At 33.9% G+C, this 25,896-nt stretch overlaps 1 protein-coding gene across 1 annotated transcript; it reads left to right on the forward strand.

Annotated features, from left to right (window-relative positions):
- Nucleotides 1-519: 519 nt before the first annotated feature.
- On the forward strand, nucleotides 520-9,251 carry LOC149801519 (acidic skeletal organic matrix protein-like). The gene is made up of 3 exons (XM_089955695.1): nucleotides 520-1,060; nucleotides 2,126-2,344; nucleotides 7,971-9,251. Exons 1-3 carry the CDS (start codon nucleotides 629-631, stop codon nucleotides 8,268-8,270), a joined length of 951 nt encoding a protein of 316 aa, XP_089811821.1. The 5' UTR covers nucleotides 520-628; the 3' UTR covers nucleotides 8,271-9,251.
- The last annotated feature ends 16,645 nt before the right edge of the window (nucleotides 9,252-25,896 follow it).

Below are 25,896 nucleotides of genomic sequence, written 5' to 3' on the forward strand. Positions count from 1 at the left end.
TAAAACTAAATTTAAACATAGCCAGAATGAGAGACTGCACTCTTCAATAGTATTGTGGTCCATCTACGATACTGATGACTGAATGACGTCGAAACACGTACATTCACACACTTACACTCTCGCACAAGCATGCACTCACGCTACCACGCACACACGCAAGAAGAAAAAAAAACACACACGCACACCCACCCACCCCACACTCCTCTTTTCGACTTCTGTATTGAACTATGTCACTCGTGCACGGTCAGTGGTCATCAATTCGGCTCTTAACTTTTAATGTAATTTTTAAATGTATCTGTCCTTAATTTCCTTGGCTGCAAGTTAATGTTATGTTGTTTTTGTTTTTAAGTGTAGGCAATTTAGAATTGTGAACCACAATTTATAGAGATGCATCAATCCATAGCCTATGTTCTACTTTTCTGATAGCAGACCAACCAGTTACACAGGTATTGGGGATACATATGTAAATTACCTGTATAAACATATATATCCACAACTTTCCCTAAGCTGCGCATTATAATTTCTGCTGTTCTACTGCACAGAGCACTCGAAGCATTAAAGGATCGGTGTGTGCCGTCCTTCCAGGAAACGAGGTTAGTGCGAAATTCAGCCTGAGAAAACCTAGAAGATGAAATTCAAAGGAGTCTGTGTTATTCTGCTGTTGTTCTTGTTTAATATTGTCCTTGCCGATCTAATATTTTGGAACAGAGGAGTCTGTGTCAAGGTTCTGGGAGTATCTGGCAAAATAGTGGTGGGCACAACATTTAATCTTGACGCGGATCCAAATTCTGTGAAAATAGAGTTCAACGAAATAAAGGAGAAAGACGCTAACGGGATCGAAGTTGGAAAGAGTGGTACCACGCCCCATATCTTCAACTCATTCTCGAGTCAGTCTTTTTCTATCAGCGACACAGCAGATGTAAAGTACCAAAACATCAATGCCACTACGTTTAACGTCACTGCTAATTTACCAACAGTCAATGCAACTCTAGTGACAAGTATTTACGTCTTCAAAGGAAATGGCAATGTCACTGTTGCCAACGAGACGACGAACATCAAGGTAAAGAAGCATGCAAATTTTTAGTATCTTCTGAGCTTATTGGTGTGCATATCTAATCATTTTGTTGTATGTGGATACGTCGAAGATGTATATTTACATAACTTCGATATAGTGACTATTATTTCACAATTATATCAACACTTCTCATACATCCGGCTAAAACGAAGAAAACGTCCATGCTATCGAAAAGGCTTTTTTTAGATTTAGTCAAGCGTACGTATACGTTGTGAAGAAATACAGAAAATATACACAAACCTAAACTTTCAAAGCAATTTATATAATTCAATTTAATTTTCGTTACATATTATGTTAAACTACAAAGATTTAAATGCATCAGAATGTATTGTAAGAGCAAGACAAATGTTTAATTTGTCCATAATGACACAAAGTGCATGGAAGATATCACACAAAAGTGTTATCTGGAACATAATTGAAGAAACACTTTGAAGCCTACCTTATATAAATAGTTTTCATATGACGCCACATTATTTTTTATAGCTCTCTCTGCAATACTTGGGATCATTCGCTAATATAAAATATAAAGTGGGACCAAGTTCATGAACAGTTTTACAATTTCTAGAAATCTATCAGCATGCCAAAGACAGCATATCAATTTTAAAAATGTAGATAAAAGTATGTGCTAATTTTATTTATTCTTTTGACCTAATTTAAATTTTGTCCATTTGTATAATAACGCTATGGCAAATTATATAACAAGGTGCGGAATGTAAAAATGTAAATAAATCGGTTTATTCTCTACTGATTCTATGAGCAACATTGAAAAGCGATTTCAATCCTGGGCTACGAAAGTGCGCACATTATATATATTATATATATATTGAGAGAGATAGCTAATTTGGCATCTCAGTAGACTCACTCACACTTTATGTCCCCAAATGGTGCTTATGTACTATGAATGTTGTGGTGGTTTCCTGTTTCAGAATATGTGCTCATCTGCATAGCGAATTAAACATGGGTAGAGTCGAAACATTCCATTGTACATTCACACCATTTCCGGAAAGAAAGGACGGTGAGTGAGTTCTATTTGTCCTGATCTTTCTCAAGGTTGGAAATGTGAAATTCAACATCGGCATGATGAACTGGAGATTTTGTGGATCACCTGGTGCCAACTGCAGTCAGGGACAAACAAATGAAGTAGGAAAATACATAGATTTTGTTCTCGTCATCACTGGGAAGGGTTCTGCATCCAAAACGAGTACAGGGGCTTCTGATGGAGATGAGTACAACTTAGGAGGAGGTGCCGGGATCATCCTGTCCAAGAAAGTAAGTTACTTAATGTGCCTTTTAGACTCTCGCTACATTTTACGGTATGCCCTCACTGGGTATACGACCGCTCCGGTGCCCAAGTGGTTAGAGCGTCCGCCTCGGGTGCGGGAGGTCACGGATTCGAATCCCGGCTGAGTGATGCCAAAGACTTATAAAAAATGAAACTAACAGCTGCTTCGCTAGACGCTCAGCATTAAGAGTTTAGTGTTAGGACTGGTCGGCCTGATGGCAGGATAATGTGACTGAGTGGGACATCATGCCACATGTCTGCGGCATGATGCCCCAGTGCTAGACATCACTATAAACTGCCACACTGCAGACATCGTAGCGATATGACTGAAAAATTGTTAAAACTTCTTTAGAAATCCAAAATACACACACACATTATTATTGTGGCATTTCATTAAATTTGAAACGTCGTTGAAAATCTAGTGAATATATGTAAACGTTATTGAATATCTAGTGAATCTATATGTGATAACCATTTATTTATTCGATGTAAAGTATTGTGAAAGAAGCAACATGAAATAGATAAAAAGCAAAAATATCATTTCGTCTTGTCGAGTAAGCATGCCAATTGTACTAGGGGTTTCTAATGGGTTCTTAGCTAATAATATTCTAAAGGTAAACGTATGGATAGCATATCTCGACATATAAACGTAAATAAACCATGTCCACGTGAAATAGCTTAGTATAAAGTCGGACTTCGAACACGAAGGTTGCTGGTTGGATACCAGACCATTTCGTCTGCCTTTGTGTACAATGGACAGGCTAATATCTTCCATTTCCTTGACATGATATAACCAATAGTGTTATTATGTATATTAATGACTTCTGTAACTCCTGTTGCATGATTTTGTCTCCTTTTGTAAATTTTATTAATGACCGTAAATTGTGGTGTTTATCTCTACCTGAAATTTCGTGCGTGCATATGGTCCATTTTAAGATATTAAAGAACATAAAATTGAATAGGATCTATAAACAGAGCTTACGTATGTGTTGACAGTTACTAATTATAAACTTATCAGTATATATGTTTACGAGATTCGGACATTTGCCATTTGACAAGCCGATCAGGTGGTATCTCAGAAGAATAAACTAACTCGCTCTGGATGGGATAAATCATAAAATTTCTTCTACGATGGTGAACATTTGCGACTTGTCACGTGGGTAGTAGTAGCAAATGTCTTTTCACCCTTTTGCTAGTATATAAATGCGTGCAGCTGGACAATTTTGGTCATTCGCTGTTGTTCTAACATCAAGTCTGCAGACTTTGTTTATGTTATATTCATCTACTGTTTGAGAGGAAAACCATTTATTTGAATTATTCAGTGGAAATAGAAAGTGCTCATTGGACTATAATAGTATTCTTGAACTAGTGTAAATAATTCAAAGTAGTTCTGGACAACGGCATTTTTACAACAAGGTTCTGAAATGTAAACGGAGCATTTCAATCTTTTGGACTTTAAAAGAACTTTGTCAAGATCATTTTGGACTCGCCTCATAATACTGTAAGTTCCTCTCACATTTTCATTTATAGCATTGATACTGAAATTATTGGTTAAGTTTTACAAACTTTGTCTGTTTTGCTTCTTTCTACTGCTTAGTTTATGACAATAGAATCGTAACAATGTGTTAAAAGTGCCGCTGAAACCTACAAAAGGGAACAAACTAACCCAGCCTTTGTCCGTGATGTATGTCACATGTTTATACCCATAGTTCGATAGTTAAAATACTCAATGATGCGTCTGCTTTGATGAAACTGTATGTGATAAGTTATAATGTTATATTCCTAGGTACAAAGGCGAGTTATCTTTCCTGAGTTACCCTCGTTTTCAAGAAGGCAATAAACCCATTATTCAGAAAGATGGTATTGGCGGCCATATTAGATTAGAGACAATAGTTTATATCATTGATTATCTAAGAATATGTTGAATGATTGAATTTAGTTGTATTAATCTCAAGAAAATAGGTTACAACATTCATTGATAGAAATAGCAGACAACAATCTTTCTGTCGATCTCTGTTATTAATTTTATTGATTTTGTCTCAGTGTGACTTGTAAAAAAACGCAAATTTTGACTTACATATTTCTATTTCCCAGCGTCTGCTCCTCTGTGTGTGTGTGTGTGTGTGTGTGTGTGTGTGTGTGTGTGTGTGTGTCTGTGTGTGTGTGTGAGTTGCTCATAGAGACAATCATGTTAGGAAATTAGACACTGTTCCCCTATAAACTGAATTCTGGACCTAAGAAAATTTACTACACTTATGTTCTTTCTTGATCTAAACTTTCCTACAAAATTTAAAACAGCAAAAAGCTACAACACAAAATTAGAGAAAGATAAATAAAAACAAAACTGAGGTACTGAGGTATTTGTCAAAATTATTTCTGATATGTTTTATTTTATTGTAGTTGTGATATCAGCAATAACATAATTTAATGCAGACCTTTCACCAGTTATTAGCATAATTATGTCCTGATAGTGGGAGACTGATTCAGTGTTACAGTTATACAGTTATTGCTTTTTCTCACTCATCTGCTGTGGTCCATAATTATTGTAAACATAACCAGACATAGTAGCGAAAAAGAAAAGGAACATTTTATAAATACATTATATAAAAAACAACGCCGTTGTGTAAATTGGAAACATTAACTTGTATATTGTATATTGTATAATAATGTATATTGCATTGAATACATGGAATTTCATTCTTCACTATCTTCTCAAATTCCAAAGTATTTATTTCTCCATATAATGAGTTATTTTTGGTAGAGTATAATACAAACAAAAAGTTACCATACAAAAAGTAAAGGAAATAACATAATATGTTCATCAGCTTTTGTTCCAACCAATATATGCTTCTTTAAAATGAATTTGCCAATACAAATAATAAACGACACATACCTTGTATTCATGATGCAGTCATTTAGCGAGATTTTGAAGGTACCATGACATAAATATTTATGTGCTGAAAGGTTCAGCCTAATTATATTTTGTAAAATATGATTTTTTTTTGATTGTCTAGAATGAATAGTCTTGAAGCTTATGGTTTTCATTGATAATCAGCCCAACCCATAATTGAAATAACTTATCTTACTTATTATTGATACACTTGGAGGTGTAAAACGTTATAGTTTAATTTTAGTTATGTATATTCTAAGTTTGAAAAGTGTCTTTCAGAGAAAGAAGAAGCCAGTAATTGTAAAACAAACTTAACATAATCTTACAGCTAAATTTGACATATGCATACAATTGTGTTTGTTACGGATGGATCGAGCGTGTAACTTTCATGCTGGTCTATTATTTGTTCTGAATTTTCGGTTACATTCAGAGATACAGAGTTGGTGGTATCATTAAAGAGCCTTGTTTTGTACATTAAATGAGTTTATAAGTGTATTTTAGTCATAAATCTAGCAATAGTGCTGGTGTTGCCATCCCGTTTACAAATAATTTTCTTATTCACAAAAAGATGTGATTGCCAGAGTAGATACATTCTCTCAAGTTTATCAGTTAATGGAACGAAATTTACTCGGGTAAATGTTTACGTCAGAATAATGATCATGCTGAGGCTTCTTTTTAGAAATTTTAAAGAGGATATTATATAGTTTGACAATTCCTCTGTTATTGTTTGTGTTGATTGGAACGTTGTTCCGGACATGGAGCCTGACTTGAAAATATTTAACATGATAAACACTCCATGCCCGATGAAGGAGATCGGGGCATCAAGAATCAACTTCACTTACTGTATTCTTGGAGAACATTCAATCCTTACAATTGACTATTTACTTGGCGATACACAAACCTTATAAGACAGTGCAGACTGGACTATGTTTTAGTCTCTGAGGACATATTTTCAAACTGTACAGACTCGTCTATTATTCCTGTCTACAAAAGAGATGACTCAGTAATACCACTAAAATTGTTTATATTTGTATTACCTAGAATGTAATCCTAGTTTTTAAAGCAAATGGAATATATTCATTTGAGAAAACAATGTATACCCAATACAGTATAAATAATACTATTGTAAAGATGACAGAAAAACCCACTTCACATGAAACTAACTCGTACAGATTAATTGTTTGGGCGGGGGTTGGGTAAATCCTTAAAATCATGATGTAAGAATCAGGTATATATTTGTAAGTTGCGACAAAGCAGACGAAACAAGATAGCCGGAAAATTAAGTCTGAAATACACACTTTGCATACTCTTGTGAATCAAAATTATAGCATTTTATCTTAAACGTTTGTTAGAAATTAGAAATATTTATAACGTAGTGTTCGGCAAAACTTCACTCTTTAGGGTTAGACAAAAGAATAAATACCTAATAAGAGCCAAGATACAGAAGTCATGTGGTAAACATGAAGCTTGGTTTAGTCAGCTTAAGTATGTAAATGGTGCAGATAAGTGGACCAATTCTTTAGTTTTAGCTAAATTTGTACAAAAGATACAAAACTGATTAACTTTAACTTTTAGATTTCCTCAAGGAAATATTACCAGAAACCAGTTGTTGAATAAGATTTATTTAAGTAATTATGATAAATGCTCCTGATTCAAGGAAGGAACATAACACAATTGGGCACTTGTTGTAGGAATATTTTTTTCGAACACTTTTGGAAAAATTTTCTGGAATGGATAAACGTACAATCCAGATTTTGAAATTACTCCAGATGTCTTGACAAGAAATAACAACTTTCATGATCTTATTAACTTCCTGATGTTGCTAAAATATATTATAACAGATGTTGTTTATGCAAAATCACAAATCTCGCCTAATATATAAATTATATTTTATCACATGAAATGCTAGAAAAATATGTAGCCACAATGAATTACAGAACTGATGAAATTGATAAAACATGGACCCATATTGTCAATTTGTCGTGGGCAATTTGTTTCTTCAGCTGTTTTTTATTTTCATGACTTCAGTTGTATTTAATAAACACATGAAAAACAATCCAACAAACAGTCAACTTAAAAACACCTTGGGGTTTGTATGCAAATACGTCTTTGTCTACAAAAATTGCGAATGTATGTGTCGGTGTGTGCATGAGTGTGTTTGGTGTCTAAGTACGGCAACATATGTAAGACCAGGATTTTAAAAAGATTGAAATAATCTACCAAAAAACTAGGTCAGGTGATGATGTTAGAGAACATGTAACATCCTGGCAACTTATGTTCCACAGACAAAACAATGATCGCGCGACAACCACGTGCATACTCCATTGTTTAGACGTAAAGCACTATTTCAAGGATTATGGTTCTTTTCAAATGATATATTTTTATTCATGGATTTAATATAGTTCTTAAGGCCTAATATTCCAGTGTTAACGACAAATGTGCTTTCCTTATTCGATGCATAGTCTGAGGAAATATCAGTAAGTTACTTCATGTTGGATAAATATGCTAATGGAGTATGCTTGTGGCGTGTCTGTTCCCATGCACACATCACTTTAAAACCGTTTGTACATTGTATTCTTCAAGCTGTTTGTTTTTCACTTTAATAAGACTGACTTGTCTGAGACCACCAAATAAGCAAATTCAACAGATATAATACATTTTACTTGCAATCGATATTTGACAGTATATGATCATTTAAAAAATTCTTTTTATTCTTAATTTAGGTCCAATATGATAATAAAGACTGGACCAATATGGCAGCTGGTTATCCCGCGATGACAACAACCGGCGTGAAGCAAAGCTTTACATTCCGCTTCGAGAAATTCAACAGCTCTGCCCTGTACGATCCAGTTGTCACCGTTGGTGGCACTGACGTTGGAGATAGTGGCAGCGGTACCACTGTCGGCATTGACGTTGGAAATAGTGGCAACGGTACCAATGTCGGTAGAAACGGTGGCAGTCCACTGTCCTTCTCAACCTTGTTTACCTTCCTAGCAATGTCTCTGTTTTACATTTTGTTCTAATCTTGTAATCTTTTTCTGAGATTCAGTACCTGCGTATACAGAACGGGACATTAAGAGGAAGAGCTGTTGCTTTGTCAAAATCCAGGATGAACTACCGCCTCAAAGATATAATCTGCACGAGCTTTTGCTTTACTCATGCTTCTGCACTTTCCAATTTTCTTGCAAATATGTTGGTTCAAATTCCATGTTCGTTCCTTACAAACTGCATTGAGCGGTATCTTTCTTGCACAAAGTACATACTTTAAAATTTATCAGTTTCCACCATTTGCGTATGCATATGACCCTTTAGACTTTGATGACACACAACACAATAACATGTACAGATACTATTTAATGAATCTTATGAAAGTTTCATTATTCTTGTATTACGTCAGCGTCGTAGATAAATAAATACTTGTTTCCTTGAATGGTAATAACTCACAACATTTGCTTTTGGCATCAAATCTGTAAGTCTGTAGAATAGTCCAGTATTTATTTAAGTTGTTTGTAAGAGAAAGAAAAATCAATGGGATGGAGAGTGGAGCTTTCAGTTTATTAATTGCATGATCGATGGATATTGTATATGGGAAAGAGAAAACTTAATGTTCATGTCATTCCATGGATGTCGGCCGTGGTACTCGCTCGCATATGCTTGACCTGATTGTGTGTCCATCTTGCCATACTTAATGGTGAAAAACTTGAAAATTAATACAAAAAGTCAATTTTGACCTTGATTTCGAAATCTAACAAAGAAGTACTAGGTCAGGTTTTCATATAAAGTGAAGGAAGAGCTAATGAATAGATTTAAATTGCCTACCTATACCGTTCACTCAGAGTGTAAAATGTCGTACCTGTTTCATCTTGTACTTAACACATCAGTTCTATGTCACCCATAGGGCTTGTTTTACTACAGTTTTATGTCATTTAAGTCATTCCAACTTTTGATTTGCATATTCGCTTGCGTCATTCATTGTAAATAAAGGTACACCCTATCCGTCGTCACCATGTTTTGTATGTCGTTTATTATTAATATGTTACGTTGGTGGATTTATTTTTCTCATCAGGCCCACGTTTCACTAATTGTTTCTAGAATTGAGGTGTTACATTATATTTTGTAAGACCGTCTTATGACTTTGAAATTTGCATCCGAGGTTAAGAGATGATGATTATAACTATCAATAAAGGTATATTTTATTGTTTTTCAATAGGGTTATGACGAGCAAAAAAAACCCATGTTACTTCCATGAAGATCCGATTGTATGGCACATTAAAGTACACTGTATATGACTATCATGGAAAACAAAAGAAGAATCTCTCTCTCTCTCTCTCTCTCTCTCTCTCTCTCTCTCTCTCTCTCTCTCTCTCTCTATATATATATATATATATATATATATATATATATATATATATATATATATATATATATATATATATATATATATAACAAAATAGTAGACAGTGATATCAAATTTTAATATGCTTTTACTGACAATACATAAAAGGATTTTAAATAATAATAAGAAGAAGAAGAAGAATAACAATACTAACAAGAATAATAGTAATAACATTATTATTATCATTATTGTTATTATTACTATTATTATTATACACATAATAAAAGTAATTGAAATTTTTCATGTCAATATCATACATGTTTCTATATATTGTCACTTGTTTAGCGTTACACTGGATATGCCCAAGTATTATTGTATAATGTCGTGTAGGTATAATAATCAGGGGGTTAGGAAGCTTTTTATTACTATTATACAGTTTGTTGGATAGCACCTGTTTTGTCGCAGATCGGTCCTTATCGTCCAGAACTGGCCCTGGAATTCGATTATTGTGTAAATGTTACAAACCCTCTCGACAGAGGACGAGAAATAGTCCAAACGGTCATGAATAATAATTTTAAAAAACGGGTATTAACAACGTTCAGCACTTTTGGACTTGCTCAGCTTGCTTATGTCAGCAAAACGCTGACATCAGTAGACTGGTCAAATCTTAGATTTGGATGGGACTAGATATGAAACATCGGTATGGTTTAACAATAAAAAAACATTAACCAAAACTTTAACAAAATTGTCGAATATATACACACCCTAATTTCATTTAGCATAGCATCGCAACATAATGAATCTGTTCAATGAAGAGTTCTTTTTTTGTTTTTGTTTTTTTTACATACGTATCGCACAAAACGCAATTGTACTGATGTGGTAATATCTGTGACAATTCGTGAAATTATTATTAGGTGGAAATTTTGTCTCCATATTAAAGCCGAAAACGTTGACAGACATCTAGAAACAGGATTTTTTGGCATACAACTACCAGCCACAATCCCTTATCAAAGTCATTTCTTCATATCTAGCGGTTTCATATTTGAGTCCAAGTTTTGAAATTATAAAAATATTTTTTGAATGTTTACCCTGAAATGTATCTAGGTTACATGTCACATACCAAACCCATACTTCTATATTAATAGTCATAGCCACAAACGAAGGTTAAGTGCCACAGTAAGAAGTTTTCGTGTATATCATAATTATATACATTACTGTAAAACCCGATGCTCACTCGCACATAATGCAAACAAATTTATCGGCAGATCAGCTCGTAGAACGTCACACTCGTAATCCAAAGGTCGGCTGTCTCCGATAGCAAACGTCGGCTGCTTCCGATATATTCTTGGGAAGGGCACGTCATTGACTTAATGTGATAAAGGTGCTACTAAACTAACAAATCAATAAAAAGAAAGTTAAAACCCGCGAACGGAGTTTCACTCGACAACCTGCGTATGATTACAAAAAAAAACCAGTTCAAGAGAATTATATATTCCTCATCTAACCCTGCAGTACAAAGTCAGCTTCCTAGTTACGAGCAGTTCTGTGAGAAAGTTTCCCAGGAGCTTCCTGTGGGTCGCTGGTTTTCACTGGGTTTTCCTCCACTAGTTATACTCATTTTTACTGGCCGCCATGAGCCGCCTATCGTGTGCCAAAAAATCGCGTTAAACCTTAAACAACAAAGGAGCGGTTCGCTGGAGGTGCGGTAAAGTGATCTCGCTGCTGCTGCATACGAGAATACGTATGTATAAGGAACATCTCGCGGCGACACAATGCAGTCTCAATACAATAAGTAAACTGTACTAGTTGACAAACGACGATAAAACTATTAGAATTGCTGAGTTTGAAATTGTGCAGGTCGAAATAGAAAACCATAAACTCCGCGCATAAACACTGAACCGGGACGTTAGCGACCAAAAACAAGTACAGTGCTAATAAATGGCGGTACTGAAGCTACTTAAAAGAACTTCACTTATAAGGCTACACTCGTATGGTTGCGGGATTAGGAACAATAATCATCAATCGTATGGTTTCGTAATCGTTTGTTTGGTTACTGAACTAGGTTAATGTCTTCTATCCCGCACGACTTTGGAGGGGGACTATTGGTATCTTTGCAATCGAAAGTGATTCGAGGGTAAATTCATGGGGTACAGAAGACTTTGACTTTTAAAACATAGCAACAAAAGTGTTGCATTTTGCAACTGTTTTTGCTTTTAGGGAATGTATGTGTTCATTATATCTCGTATGGTCCATAAGGCCTGACTTTCTATACAAATTGTACACCTTTGCTGACAGAAGTGTTCTTTGACCCGTGCTTGGAAGAGATAATTTTTTCCTCAGCACCAATCTTAAAATAACCGGCGCTATTAGCAGAATCAACCGGTCATCACCGTATACGGGATACCTCATAATCATCAACGATGATCATCGACGACGCAGAACTGGACTTTATAATTGCCGACACATCAAAGAAAGGCGTATTTGGGCATAGATAACTCGTAAATCTACAAGATGAAACGTTCCTGGGTACTATTATCAGCTAATATGCTTGTGATTCGCCATGCTTGCTCATGTTTCGATATACCTTTAAACAATGATCAACCGAATTTCTAAGGATGTCGTTAGAGTCGCCACGGACTCATTTTGTATCAGCAAGTCGATTGCCATCGACCCAAGCATAACGCTGCAGGATAAACGTACAGCGGGTGATACTCGTTGGGGACACTGGCGAATAGTAAACGAGATGATACTTGAGTATTCTTAGTCCGCGGATAATAAACCTGTTCCCCCGGTATTAAAAAGATACAAAACTGTCGAAGCCATCGGGGGCACCATCGGTGTATGATCCAGTATCGCAACATAAAACGGTTTATCTTAATGGCTCTGATCGTTCTGAAAACAACTACACACGCGTTAAAATTGTTCAGTGATTCAAATATGATAGTAATAACCCCAATTCATTGATTTGCAAGGGAGATGAAGCAGCAAGTTTCATGCCTATCACAGTTACTTTTGATTACGCGGTGAACTGTGGACACCGGTGCTCGTTGGTGAGAAATATATTCCTAGAAAGCAGCAGAGAGAGTGAACAGACCTTTTGCTGAAACGTCATTTTGAAAACTAATACCTCATACGAAAATATAAAAAAAATAAGCGTAATAACGCTAAACCAAAGCCTCTAACTTTACCGAGAGTTTTTCTGAGTTAGTTTATTTTGTTACTTTATTTTTGTCGTTAGTGTTTTTCTAAATTTGTATGTGTTTTTTCGTTTACCGCGGGACGTTTCATTATTATATCAGCCAAATATTGTATCAAGACCTACATGATATTTTGTTCTGGGATAGTTGATTTTATTGTTATAAATCAGTGTGGAGTAGATTGTACTTTTGAAAAAAGTTTTCGAACTTAATCATGTCCATATCCCCACTACACCAAGTTTGATGACTATTTCGCAGAGTATGTGTATCAACTCAGTTAAACACAACTAAAATATTACAGTTACCTCTGATCACTTTAGGTATTTGTGTATATCTCTGAGTAACATAAATCACATCAGTATTGTTATGCCTACCTCGAGAAGATATCTGAGCTGGATTTGTTTGTTTATCCAACATTACGTCGTCGTATACTACGAGATTATTAATAAATTCATCAAGGTCGTCTACGGATGGTGCTTCATCAATATCAGTTATAAAATTAAGAATGTCATTGCCATCTTCATTTAACAATTTTGCATTTTCATTAAAATCTTTAAGTACATCGTACCATCTCTGATCATCAACTGACGGAGCTACTAAATATAACTTGTCCCACTTGAGCCATCTCATTATCAAATTAAGTAATAATTGCGTTTACCGGACCCAGATGTACCTATTATTATCATTCTAATATAATTCGGTTATGCTGAAATATGTTTTACTGGCTCTTGTTATCGTGTCGCTGAGAAATCAATGACATCCATATTGTAGAAATATAATAAATAATATAGATCTATATTGTGTTCGATGTAGAGCATACACTCTCACAAGTGGATTGACAACAATAATAACTCAAAAAACGTGCACTTACAGGTAAATGTGTAAAATGTGGTACAAAAAATAAAACTTACTTCCCTTGACAAGTCAAGGAAAATTGGTGGTGATAGAAAAATTACCAGGAACTCCATGGGCTAAAGACGTAGGAGAAAAAATATCTTCCTGGGTATCATTACTGTGGTCCTGGAACCCGACTTGATATTCGACTTCACGAGCGAGATCAACCAAGACCTGAAGAGTATTCAATAAACGCGATTGATAAAGCATGTCATATTCATGATGTAGCTTATAAAAGTAAATATCGGCAACAACGACATATTACAGATGTGAAATTAATTCATGCATTAAATTCTATAAACATAAATCTTTCAGAGAATCATTAGCTAATTGGTTGGTAAGATCTCCGATGAAAGGTAAATTATTATTCGGAACTGGCAATTAATTAACCGATTATTGAAATAATTAAATCGATTTATTATAGTTCAGGGGACATTGGAAGGGTAGCACAGCGATTAGTAAACTCGCTGATGCAGCAAATGTTACACGTTCTACTGCTGCAAAATGGTTAGCACGACAGGCAATATGGCAAAATTATATACCACCACCTAACAAAATTAAGCATGCACATTTTGACGTCAGCACTCTTAATGAAGTTCATCAAGCAGATATTTTATTTTTACCACATGATACTATTAAAATTGGATGACGTCAATCACGTACATATACATACGCGTTAACTGTCGTAGACGTTGCATGAAGATATAAAGAGGCAGAGCCGTTATCAACGAAAACAGAAACTGAAGTTCCTTCTGCTTTTGAACAAATTTGTCAACGAGGACCCTTACGATGGCCACAACTACTACAGGTTGATCCTGGCAAGGAATTTCTTGGTACAATATCATCTCTGACGAAAAAACATAACGTCAAAATCAGACGTGGACATACTGCAATTCATCATGATCAGGTAATTGTTGAACGATTTAATCGAACACTTGCTTAGTGGTTATATGGATATCAATATGCAAAGGAAATAATTCTAAAGGATACGAGATCTCGCGAATGGGTTGCATGATTAACAAATGTGATAAATGCATTAAATAATGAAATTACTCGAACAACTTCTATGAAACCAGTTAACACTATTACAAAAAGAACATATACCAATACAACGACATGAATTTTCAAAAACAACCAGTATTAGGTAATGTTACTGTCAGGCATTTATATGAACATGGTGAACTTGAAGGTGATAAAAAAAGTGCGACTGATCCTATCTGGAGTATTACGACACATAAAATATCTAGCATGGTAAGATCCACGGGTAGACCTGCAATATACAGACTAGATTCAACTGCTTCTCAACGTGGATTTGTACGTGAACAATAACAAGTAATTCCTGAAGACACACAATTACCACCGCATTCACTTCTGTAAACTAGCACCTCGACGTCGATTACATTCAAGACAGGTCAGCATGTATCATTGTCAATAACATCGCTATTACCAGTGGTTTCTGTGAAGTCTATAACAATTCTCCGCAGCTGAGATATTCTTCTGACTCGAAATATGCGAGATAAACTAAGTTTGACCATTCGATACGATCATCGACGATCCAAACATTTGTATCAGAGATTGTTAACCCTTGTGATGAATAAATTGTCATTGCGTATCCCAGTGTCCATGGAGTTTTGTCGATAGTTAACGCGCTTTCAACAACAACGACAGGAACTAAGAAAATACCATTTAATACAAGATTTTGTTATTCTGATGATCGTGGTATATCAACGTCGATATTCTGCCGTCACGTATCAACTGGTCGATAACACAAAGGTACGGGTAGATTTGAATTTTTTTCTTTATGTAACATAAATAGTTGTTGTTGAAGTGTATCACGAACTATCTTTTTACTTGCAATTATCAAATCATTTGGTCTACATAAATTCTAAAACTTGTTTATAGGACTTTCTGAAATTATTTCACGCATTATTTCACATCGAATTTTATTCGGTTGTAGTCTGATTAATTTCTTAACTACCCTTAATTCTGGATCAAGTGCTCTATGACCATCATTTATTTCTTCATAATAATCTACAAATTCCTCAGCCATTCATGCGGAGACAATCCAACAAAAGTTGGTGGTTGACCATGATCGTCACACATTATCACAGCAGTATTTTTGTCAATAACCAATCATGAAATCTTTTTAAAGTTTCTAATGAAACAGTGTATACTTCATCCCAAACGAAAATCCTATATTTCTCTCCCATTCATTCAGGAGTCCATTTATATCCCTTCCATCGAAAGAATTCATGATAAGTGCATGATTTAATATTTTTTTTCTCTCATTTTTCTTGCGAGTCTGTGAGGATGTGTTAATATAACTATTTCTGAACAACTGTTCGAGAATAATTCAGTCACACGAGTTGTTTTACCATAATTTCCAAGCCCATTGAGATAAACTGTTTCATGTCTAGCTACAAGTACCGATGGTGCAGATGATAATTTTGTTATTTGATTTTTTGGGCAATAAATATCCTTTTTTCAACGTCGGCGGATTCAGAGTAATTAAGTATATTTTCTTGTTTTATTCTCCATTCACCCCATGATGCATAAGTGCCGATATGTAGTTGTTCTAGCAACCCTGTATTTTTTTATTGATATAAAATGAATCCGTAGCAACTCTGATAGCAAAATCAGAAACTGTATTTATCATAGACAATAGATTTATCGAAACGTATGCAAGCAATGAAGATCTTAAATAAGTAAATGCGGTGACTCACTCTCAACATAGCTTACAATTGTACCTAATTTAGTTCTGTCTGATAAATTAACAGTACTTCGACTTATAAATGTATTTTCTATTCGTTGTATCAGCAATTATAAAATCGAGTTCAGCATCATCTATAATCAATCTTGTAAAATGTCGTTTATGATCATATGATCCTCCTTGGGTGAATTTACCGATTATTTTGCCGTCACGATTTTTTGTGATTTTATTCTCAAAATTAATGATTTCATGATTTTCATCATCAGAACATTTCTTTTATTGTGGTAACCAAACTTCTTTCTGCGGACGATATCATATAATTGCTTCACTTACTGTTAACAATAATAGTATTTTTGCGTCGATAATACTGTTGGTGCCCACATTATTTTCTAAAAAGTGTTTGCCAAACTAGACATAACCAATCGGATGAAGATTTATGACAACTTAAATGACTCGATACAAGCGAATCCAGTTAAATGAAAATCCGGTAATGGCCCATTTATGGATACTTTGGTCATTTTGTGTGTGGGATGACCAAATCGCTCAAAATACTTAGAACACTCTCCCATGCCAAGAAAACTTCCCGGATAACATGCAACCATATCAACCGAAAAACATCCCTATACTCGTATTTAGTATTCCATAATCTACCGTGTCCATATTCGACACAACTGCGTTGCATTTCTTCAAGAAAATCCAATCGTGTTGGTTTCCACGAGATTTTCTCTCAAGCAAAATGAGCAACAACTAAAGGAACGGTAAAACAATTATTCAGTAATTCTTCAATATCGTTATGGGTGTATTTTTGAAGCCAGATTTTTAATTTCTTCATGGAGAGATTCTGTACGATAAATTATATATATATATATATATATATATATATATATATATATATATATATATATATATATATATATATATATATATATATATATATATATATATATATATATATATATATTGTTACGACTGTTTGGTATGATTCTTTCAGTCATAACATATTCTGGGTTCGCCAGGTACTGGCTTGAGGTGAAATGAATGTAGCCTTTTGATTGTAGTGTTTGTATTGATATTTATGTACAATAAAAGGCTAGAATGGCAGAGGAGATTATAGGGAAGAACGGAGAAATGTGTGTTATTTATGTTGTAAATAAATACAGAATAAATTATGTTTTACTTTTCATTGTGTTCTCTTTTTTCCTTTTTTTGATTCTCACAAGATCACAATTACATTGACATACACAAGAATAATTTTACTTCATGACCATACATTTTCTATACACAAGCAAACAAGATTATTTTTTAATACGTCAGTGTTTATGTATATTTTAAGAAATAACAATTTTAGCATAAATACGTTTCTAAACTAAATTTGATGTAATAACATCAAAGTATAATTCTATTGCTAGTTGATTATACTAACCCTATTTATAGAAATTCTGTCAAATAAAACATTTAAATGAATTCTGGGTAACTCCGAATTTTCAGACAAATCTGAACTTTGTATAAATTAAAATCTGGGCAAATCCGAATTTTGGACCAATCCGAAATTTGTATAAATCAAAATTTGGGCAAATCCGAGTTTTGCACCAATCCGAAATTTGTACAAATCAAAATCTGGGCAAATCCGAGTTTTTGGACAAATCCGAAATTTGTATAAATCAAAATCTGGGCAAATCCGAATTTCTGACAAATCCGAAATTGGGATAATTTAAATCAGGATAAGTCCGATTTTGGTATAAATCAAAGTCCGGACAAATCCGAATTTTGATATTGTAATAACATTACACTTTCAGAGAGGGCTTTTACCTGAATAAAAGTAGTCATGACTGATAAAAATTTGGATTTAGAATGTTGATCCGAAAGGAGATAGACGGTTGTGATTTCAATATTATCAGTCCCTCGTCTGCAAGGACGGGGGCCTTATTTATACTCTCTATACCCTTGGAGAACCTCGGTTGTTTACACAAACATAAACAACGGGGACACTCGAGGTTATCCGATACGGGTTAGAAACGAGAACGCTACCACCTCGCGCTCAGCAACCTAAGGTTTAGCTACGATGTCGTAGCCTCAACTTGATTTGTTGTGGTTGAGGCTACGAACTGATCCCATATCATGTAATGGAGCAAAAAAAAATCATCACCAAAGTGAGAAAAACAAACAGTGTAGAAATCAATTACATAAGTATAATCATGCTGTGAAAGAAGTTTGGCTTATTTTGAATTTATTAAACCCTTACACGATAAAATAAATTGGCTTGGTTACTCTAACCGTATCCTGTCCACCATGTCAGATAACGCGAGACTCTCGCCGTGACCCCTTTTCTACGTAAGGCTTGCCAGACCATATTTTGGATATTCTACACTATATTATCAATCAAGTGCGAATAATCGCTTCTTGGTGGAATTTCAAAGTTGCCGATGAACCGTATTTACTTTTAATGCGCAGAATTTCTGACCCAAACGGCGCCAAATTTTTACTACGATTTGTTTACATTACCAAATAAGGCGTCAATGTCCTTATATGGCACACAAACAAACGAGGCTGAGAACGGAAGTAATCATTATTTGAAATAATATGGCGGACGATCTAAACGAAAATATCGGCTAAAAAAGGTAAACGAGATTTTGCAACTATTTCTACAATGATTTCCGATACTTCCAGTATTAAATAAGAGGACTACTCAATTTATTGGATTATATGCAAGGAATATGTTTAAAGTGTTATTATTAGGCTAAAAGAGCGCCGGGTGTGAATCACACCCGGCTTGCTCCATTAACACGTATATGCTCATGTTAGTACCCTGTCCACGAGGTACGAGTAAGGGTACTAATATTAGTACTACCTAAAGTTCTGCGAACAATGGCGCCATTACAAACCTAGCGGAACACGATCCGGGAGGCAATATTTGATTAAAATACACTGTAAACAAGTAAGGCAAAATAAAATATTTTCATCTAATAATACATCATTATCTAACAGTTATTCGAAACATAGTGACGAGTCGAAATAATCATCCGAACGGATGAAATGAGTGTCCGTCGATCTCTTTCAAAGCCGACATATGCTTTCAACGAGGGACCGTCTAAATGCAACGTAATCGTGTGCAACAAGGTACATGTACGCAACATTTTAAATAATTGTACTAAACATTTAGATAAAATAAAAGTGTGAGACTGGCATAGAATTACTCCCAACCTTTAGGAATTGGTCCCCAATTGGTGAGAAATGGATAGTATTCTATATGTAAATTAAAGAAAATTACTTTAATTTTTCCAGTGCAACTGCAGTCTCGCAATTTTATTTTATTTTATTACATAAAGATTATCATACATGTGTTTATAAATAACAAACAGATTGAAAAATTGTATTGTTTATATTTTTTAAAAAAACTAACCATATATATAACTGTTGTACTTCATCTGAAAATTCATCCTTTTACAATTAAGAAAATTATACAGAGCAGTTTCTATTATATACTTTTCCTATCTGCTGTAGTGGTTCTGTCGTGACTGACTAAGGTCAGCCCCAGTGGGATTCAAACCAACCGATTCTCTTCGGAAGAGCACTACCAACACATTTATTCACCATTCTGTAATATTAATAATTCATACGGGAAGGACAACTAACAAATGAATTCAGAATTTCATTTTTGTTGTTAACATGAAAACTCTTATTCTACCTATATCTTATTTCAGCTGAAATATATATATATGTATATATATATATATATATATATATATATATATATATATATATATATATATATATATATATATATATATATATATATATATATATATATATATATTTCATCTGAAATAAGATTATATGAAGAAAAATCATGAAATATCCCAGTTTCCACTGGAAATCAACAAGCTATAATATTCTTGTACCTTAAATAGGTAAGTATTCCTAATATAATTAACAGTAAAATACATTTATAAATTATTGGATGTACATCTGGATTGTGTATTTAGTTTTCTACATTTTCTGATGATTTCCTTTTAAATATGCATCTGTAGAATAGTCAGTAGACATCTTTAGGTACAATGGTCCGTGTGATCTTTGGGTCCAGTGGTCCGCATAATTGATTTACAGTTTCCCAACACAAATCCAACCATTCACAAATTTCAAACAATTGTTCAGCTCAGTACAGTTTTGCCAAATCTCATTTTACATTATATTTATTTCAGTCAAATTTCTATTCAATATATGTCCTTCAGCAATTTTTGTTTTTAAACTTCTCCCCACTCAAGTAACAAATTCAGATTGTAATATACAGCCTCGTGTAAAATTTCCGTTAAGTTTCCCCGGTCTCTAGGGATTAAGGCCTCTGGCATAAAGCCATTGTATCGGAGGTAATTTAAAATAAATCTCATATGAGTTGGGTCTCTGTCAAAAAAAAATAACATTGTTATTTGAACAACAGTGTTCACTAGACTCTATTGCCCTTGAAAAGAGTGACTCAGGATCTTTAAACAGAGTAATTCGACTGGTTTCCATTTTACACCCCCCGACATTTAGCATAATCTTACTATTTTGTAGTTGTTGTAGTTCCTTTAATCTACTTTGCATCTTCATACCTGCACTTCTTCCATCATTAATACTTGCTTTCTTTCTATTCACCATCTGTTTCAATACTGTACTATCTGTCTTCTTGTTTAGATCCCTCTTTACTTCCAATCACTCATCTCTAACTCTCCTCTTTCCAGCCTCATTCACCTTATCGTTCAAAACACTAATGACATTTTCACCTTCCTCATTAATTATTACCTGATCTCTTTCTTTTTTACTTCCCTTTTTATCTTCTCCATGATCTTCATCCTCATGAACATCAGACATTTTATTCTTTCTTTTATTTTCGTTCTCCGTACTTGTCATCTCTTCCTCTAGTATAAATTCCTTGTCATCATCCATTCCCCATACGCTCTCAGTATCCTCAATTCCAAGGAGTTCTTTGAGTATTTGTGGGGTTGGTTGGGTCATAACTCTTTCGGGTACTCTCCTTTCTGGTGTTTTCGAAGAGGAGCTGGTGTGGTGTGAAGAACTTCCAGATGAATTGGAGCTTCTTGCGGAAGAACTAAAGTTGAACCTGGAACTAACAGGAGTCGAAGAAGCTGGTGATTTGGTTCGGCTTCTTGATTTTTCCAGGTTAGATGATACCTTAGATTGGGTCTTGGTGGTGTTGTAGGTTAGTGGTAATAAGCATTGTCTCTTGCTGGGAGTAGAGGATGAGTTTCGTTTTCTTTTTGAGGGACTGGGAATCACATTATGCCTGTCATTCACATTTTTCACATTTTTATTGACCACGGTAGAGATAAAGTTACTTAACTCTTTCTCTGCATCTTGGCCTCGTTTTCCAGAGAGTTGGGCAAATCTCTCAAAATCTTCTTTCTTCGCTTTACATGTGTGAGGGTAATAATTTGTAATGAATAACTTTCTGCAGAGTTTACACTTAAAACTAATTCCTGAATGCTGCTCAATCAAGTGATTGACACACTTGACTCTTGTAAAAATATCTGATATCACAAATCCCACAAGTCCAGTCACCACTCTGCAATTCATAGAAGTGAGAGCAACTTGGTAAAATATTTGATATATATAAATAAATAAACATATATACTTCTTATAAAATGATGTAGTTTTACAAGACTTGTGGACATTTTTCTTTATATTTTTTCTTTTTTTTTTCTTTTTGTCTTTTCATATTGACACAATCTTACAACTATTAAATTTACATTCATTCAATTACAAAACAATTCTTGTTTAGTAAACTGCAATCAGCAACCAAATCAATAATTGACTTATACTAAGAGAAGCAGACTTAGCTATGTGTGTGAAATCTGAAACCATTTTTTTCTTCTTTTTTTCTTCTTCTTTCTTTTCTTCAGTGGTTAATACTATTCAAACAAAGTGAAATAACTTCTCCATAATATGACTTAAGTTTATCATGATGTACACTTTTTGGCTTATGCTTTGGACTTTCTTGTATTCTGTATAGCACATCATTAAGTTTGGAAATAATTTAAAATGGACCTTATTTCTGCAATAATTTTTTTTTAAAAGACGGCATAAAAATTAAACTTGATCATGAAAAAATTATTTGCGATTTTGAATCTTTACAGCAACGGAAATTTGAAAAGTGGATGTACACTACCAGCGGAATATAAATTGATTAAGATCATCCAACAAGTTATATTACAATCTTTTTCAACAGATAAAGATACAGAAGTGATCAAATTTGTCCCACTTTCAATCGCGATTGAAAAAATTAGATCACAATATTCTGACGAATACGAAACAAAAAAGATTGTCAATACACGCGTAAGAGAACTGAAAAACATTATAACAGATCGTGATAAAGAAAACGCTGCAACTTATGAAAGTGAGAGCAAAAGTTAAAGTAGTGACGAAAATGAAAGTTATGGCAACTAGGGTCCCTGTCGTGACTAGTAATTGTGAAATTGAAAGTTAATCTTATTGAGATTATTTTTTTTTCTGACGTTAATATTTTATAATTTTCATTTTCAAAGAAAAATCAGAGATGTTAGTAAAATTTAGTTAAATGTTATCGTTTCTATACTGATTTTAGTCTATTTGACAGTAAACAATCAGTGAAATTGAAGATTTTTGAAGGGTTAAACCTCAGGCGATTCTCTAAATGATTTATCGATAAATCGATAAATTTTCATGAAACACAATCAAAAGTAATGGGTTTTTTTACCGAAAATTGTCGGATTTTGATTGTTTTATGAGCAGATAAAGGACAAATTTATCGATTTATCGATAAATCATTTAGAGAAACGCTTGTGGTTTGACCAGATCAGATTATAAGATCAGATTGATTTTCATTATGCATTTAGTATCATATACCCATTAAATGATAAAATCTGAGTGATTTTCATCATTTTTAGTTTAATTTATCTGAAATCTGAGCGAAATCAGTAAAAAAAATATTCTTTTATAATATATTTTGTAATTTTTTTAACTTTTTGAGATAATATTCCTATCAATCTGAAGAATTAGATAATATTTTCTAAGCTGATCAAATTTAATACAAGAATGTACATAATTCATAGTCTGATCTCTATCACACGTGATCTTAATTATATGTTCTCGCCTCAGTTCATTTAATTGTTCCTGCGTCAACAAAAATTCTTCGTTGCTGTATTCATCAATAATTATATTAACACTGAATGGTACTGTATTGACTGGAGACTGTGTCATTATTGTTCTTTGTCGTGTATAAAATATATCATATGTTGGTACATTATATTATACCTCTTGATTAAATAATTAATTGTAAAATACTCTACATGATCAAAAATCGTTAAGATTTTGCGTATAGATTAATATTCAAATTTTCATATCTTAAATCAATCAAGTGTCCAGATTGGTAAGTATGAAGTGTATTCTTGACAATAAATTATTAAGACATCGTAGATAAACCGGACTGATCGGTTCTTGTCCATGTACAATCAAATATACAGTAGGTACTTGCGGTGTAAATGGGCCTGACTAGAATTTTCAAGATCTATTTGATACCTGCCATCAATTGCATCACATACAAGATTGACCGCGATTGTTGATGTTATATTTAATATTCCTGGTGAAATATGTTTGCCGACACCTTACGGATCATTCTCTTGTTTGAGAAGAGATGCTGGTGGGGCTATTTTTCTCCATCGCTCAACCTTTTTAGGAAAGTTTTATTGATAAGATGGTTAATTGATCTCTTTATTTTGTCGTTATTAAATTTTTGTAGCACAAATTTTAATAAATTCCCTTCAGCTATTTTAGTGTGATTAATATATAATTGCCTGATGTTTGCTATTTTTCTACTTCCTATATCATAAGTACTAGTATTTATTATTTCGATAAAAACTCGATTAGTAAATTGAAGATCTGATACAATTTGATTTAAATGTTGTATTGTTTCAATAATTTTCTTCCTTAGATCGTTATTAGGATACTCCAGGATATAATTTTTAAATAATTGCACTAATGTCGCGAATGTAGTTTTTTGTTCAGTTTTAATTTTATCAGCCAATCATCTGAAATCTTTTTCATAAAAAATATGATCGAAAGTTTTTTCATCAAAATCTATTTTTGAAAACGGTGTTTTAGGAAATATTCTACCATGAGAAAGTTTAATACGATTATCTGCATAATGACGTCATGTACATCCATCTCGATATTCTGGAGTTGTTATAAATTTTTTCTCATTTGTTAGAAATTCATTTAACTTTGGTTCTAGTGGTCCGTGATACTCTGGTGCTATTTCAGGCCAACCTATAACAGATCTAATTGATGATTGATAAATATCTACAACGTAATCTGGAGAATATATTTCAATCTCAGCTGATAAAGCTGGTTCAAGAACTGTTATAGCTAATTTTGATTCTTTTCCAGTAAAAGATTTGATTCTGCGCTGAAATTCATCATTGATTTGTTCGATTTGATAATTACCTGTAGGTACGTCGACAACATTCCAGTCTGGTGTTCCATCATCTTTATTTTTATTTGCAAGTACAAGCGAATTATTCGCCTTTAGTCCACCGAACAATTTTGATCTGATATTTGTCCAACTATGGTATACTCGTAATTGTGCTAGTGCGATTCGTTTACTGGAATTGCAGTTGGAAAGTTAACACTACATTCTGGATTAGTTGAGCTCACAGATATTATCGTAGTTTTTGACAGAGATGTATTAACGACAATCTGCTGAAGTAGCTCGTTCGGAGTTGACATTATTATTTAAATCCTGATTTTCTCAATCAATCACAGTCATTACTTCTTTGTAGATTGTAATTATATCCGTGAACTCAAAATCTGATATTTTTCTATCACTAAGACTTGTTGATAATACCGAAGATAATTTGGAGTATGCTAGCGTCGGAGTATGTAATTTTAGTATATAATCATTCAATTTTGTGGCAATGATATTAAGAATACCGACAATTGTTGTTTGCAGCTGAAACACATATTCTTACAACTGCTAGTGATGTCATTGTTATTGTTGATAATAATACGCCGGTTCCAGCAATAACAGCAGACACTGATTAAACAATTATGTCAACGATAACTACACGTCAACGATATTTGTTTTAATACATTTACCGCATGCTCGTCAAAGATATTTTTTAATTTTGTTTGTCATTCACCTGCTTGGTTGTATCTAAAACGCTGAACGTTAATCAGAATACTCATTATACTTTAATTTGGTGGGGATTTAGCTAGTAATTCAAGGCACCAATAATAAATCAAGCCGAATTAATTGTCTTCGGGTTCCACAGTAAATGTTTCCTCGTCGGTTTGATCTAACATCACTAACATAGATCCAGGAGATCCACCTGACAGAGTCAGTGGATAACGCCGTGAAATCGTAGTAGATATTATAACTGTTACAACACCGACTACCGAGAGCCTGTATATACCAGTAACATCAGCGATATGTTTTATTGAGTGGTGACCATAATGCTTGGTCAGACGCAACTGTACATACC

Source organism: Sinohyriopsis cumingii, chromosome 4 (assembly GCF_028554795.1).
Source record: "Sinohyriopsis cumingii isolate HCF-2022 chromosome 4, ASM2855479v2, whole genome shotgun sequence".
Taxonomy (NCBI): Eukaryota; Metazoa; Mollusca; class Bivalvia; order Unionida; family Unionidae; genus Sinohyriopsis; species Sinohyriopsis cumingii.

What these genes read in the sequence shown, in the direction of transcription:
- LOC149801519 (XM_089955695.1), top strand. Translation starts at nt 629, where the DNA reads ATGAAATTCAAAGGAGTCTGTGTTATTCTGCTGTTGTTCTTGTTTAAT. An exon ending in ACGAGACGACGAACATCAAG is followed by an intron (nt 1,061 to 2,125) that starts GTAAAGAAGCAT and finishes ATCTTTCTCAAG; the next exon opens with GTTGGAAATGTGAAATTCAA. An exon ending in GGATCATCCTGTCCAAGAAA is followed by an intron (nt 2,345 to 7,970) that starts GTAAGTTACTTA and finishes TTCTTAATTTAG; the next exon opens with GTCCAATATGATAATAAAGA.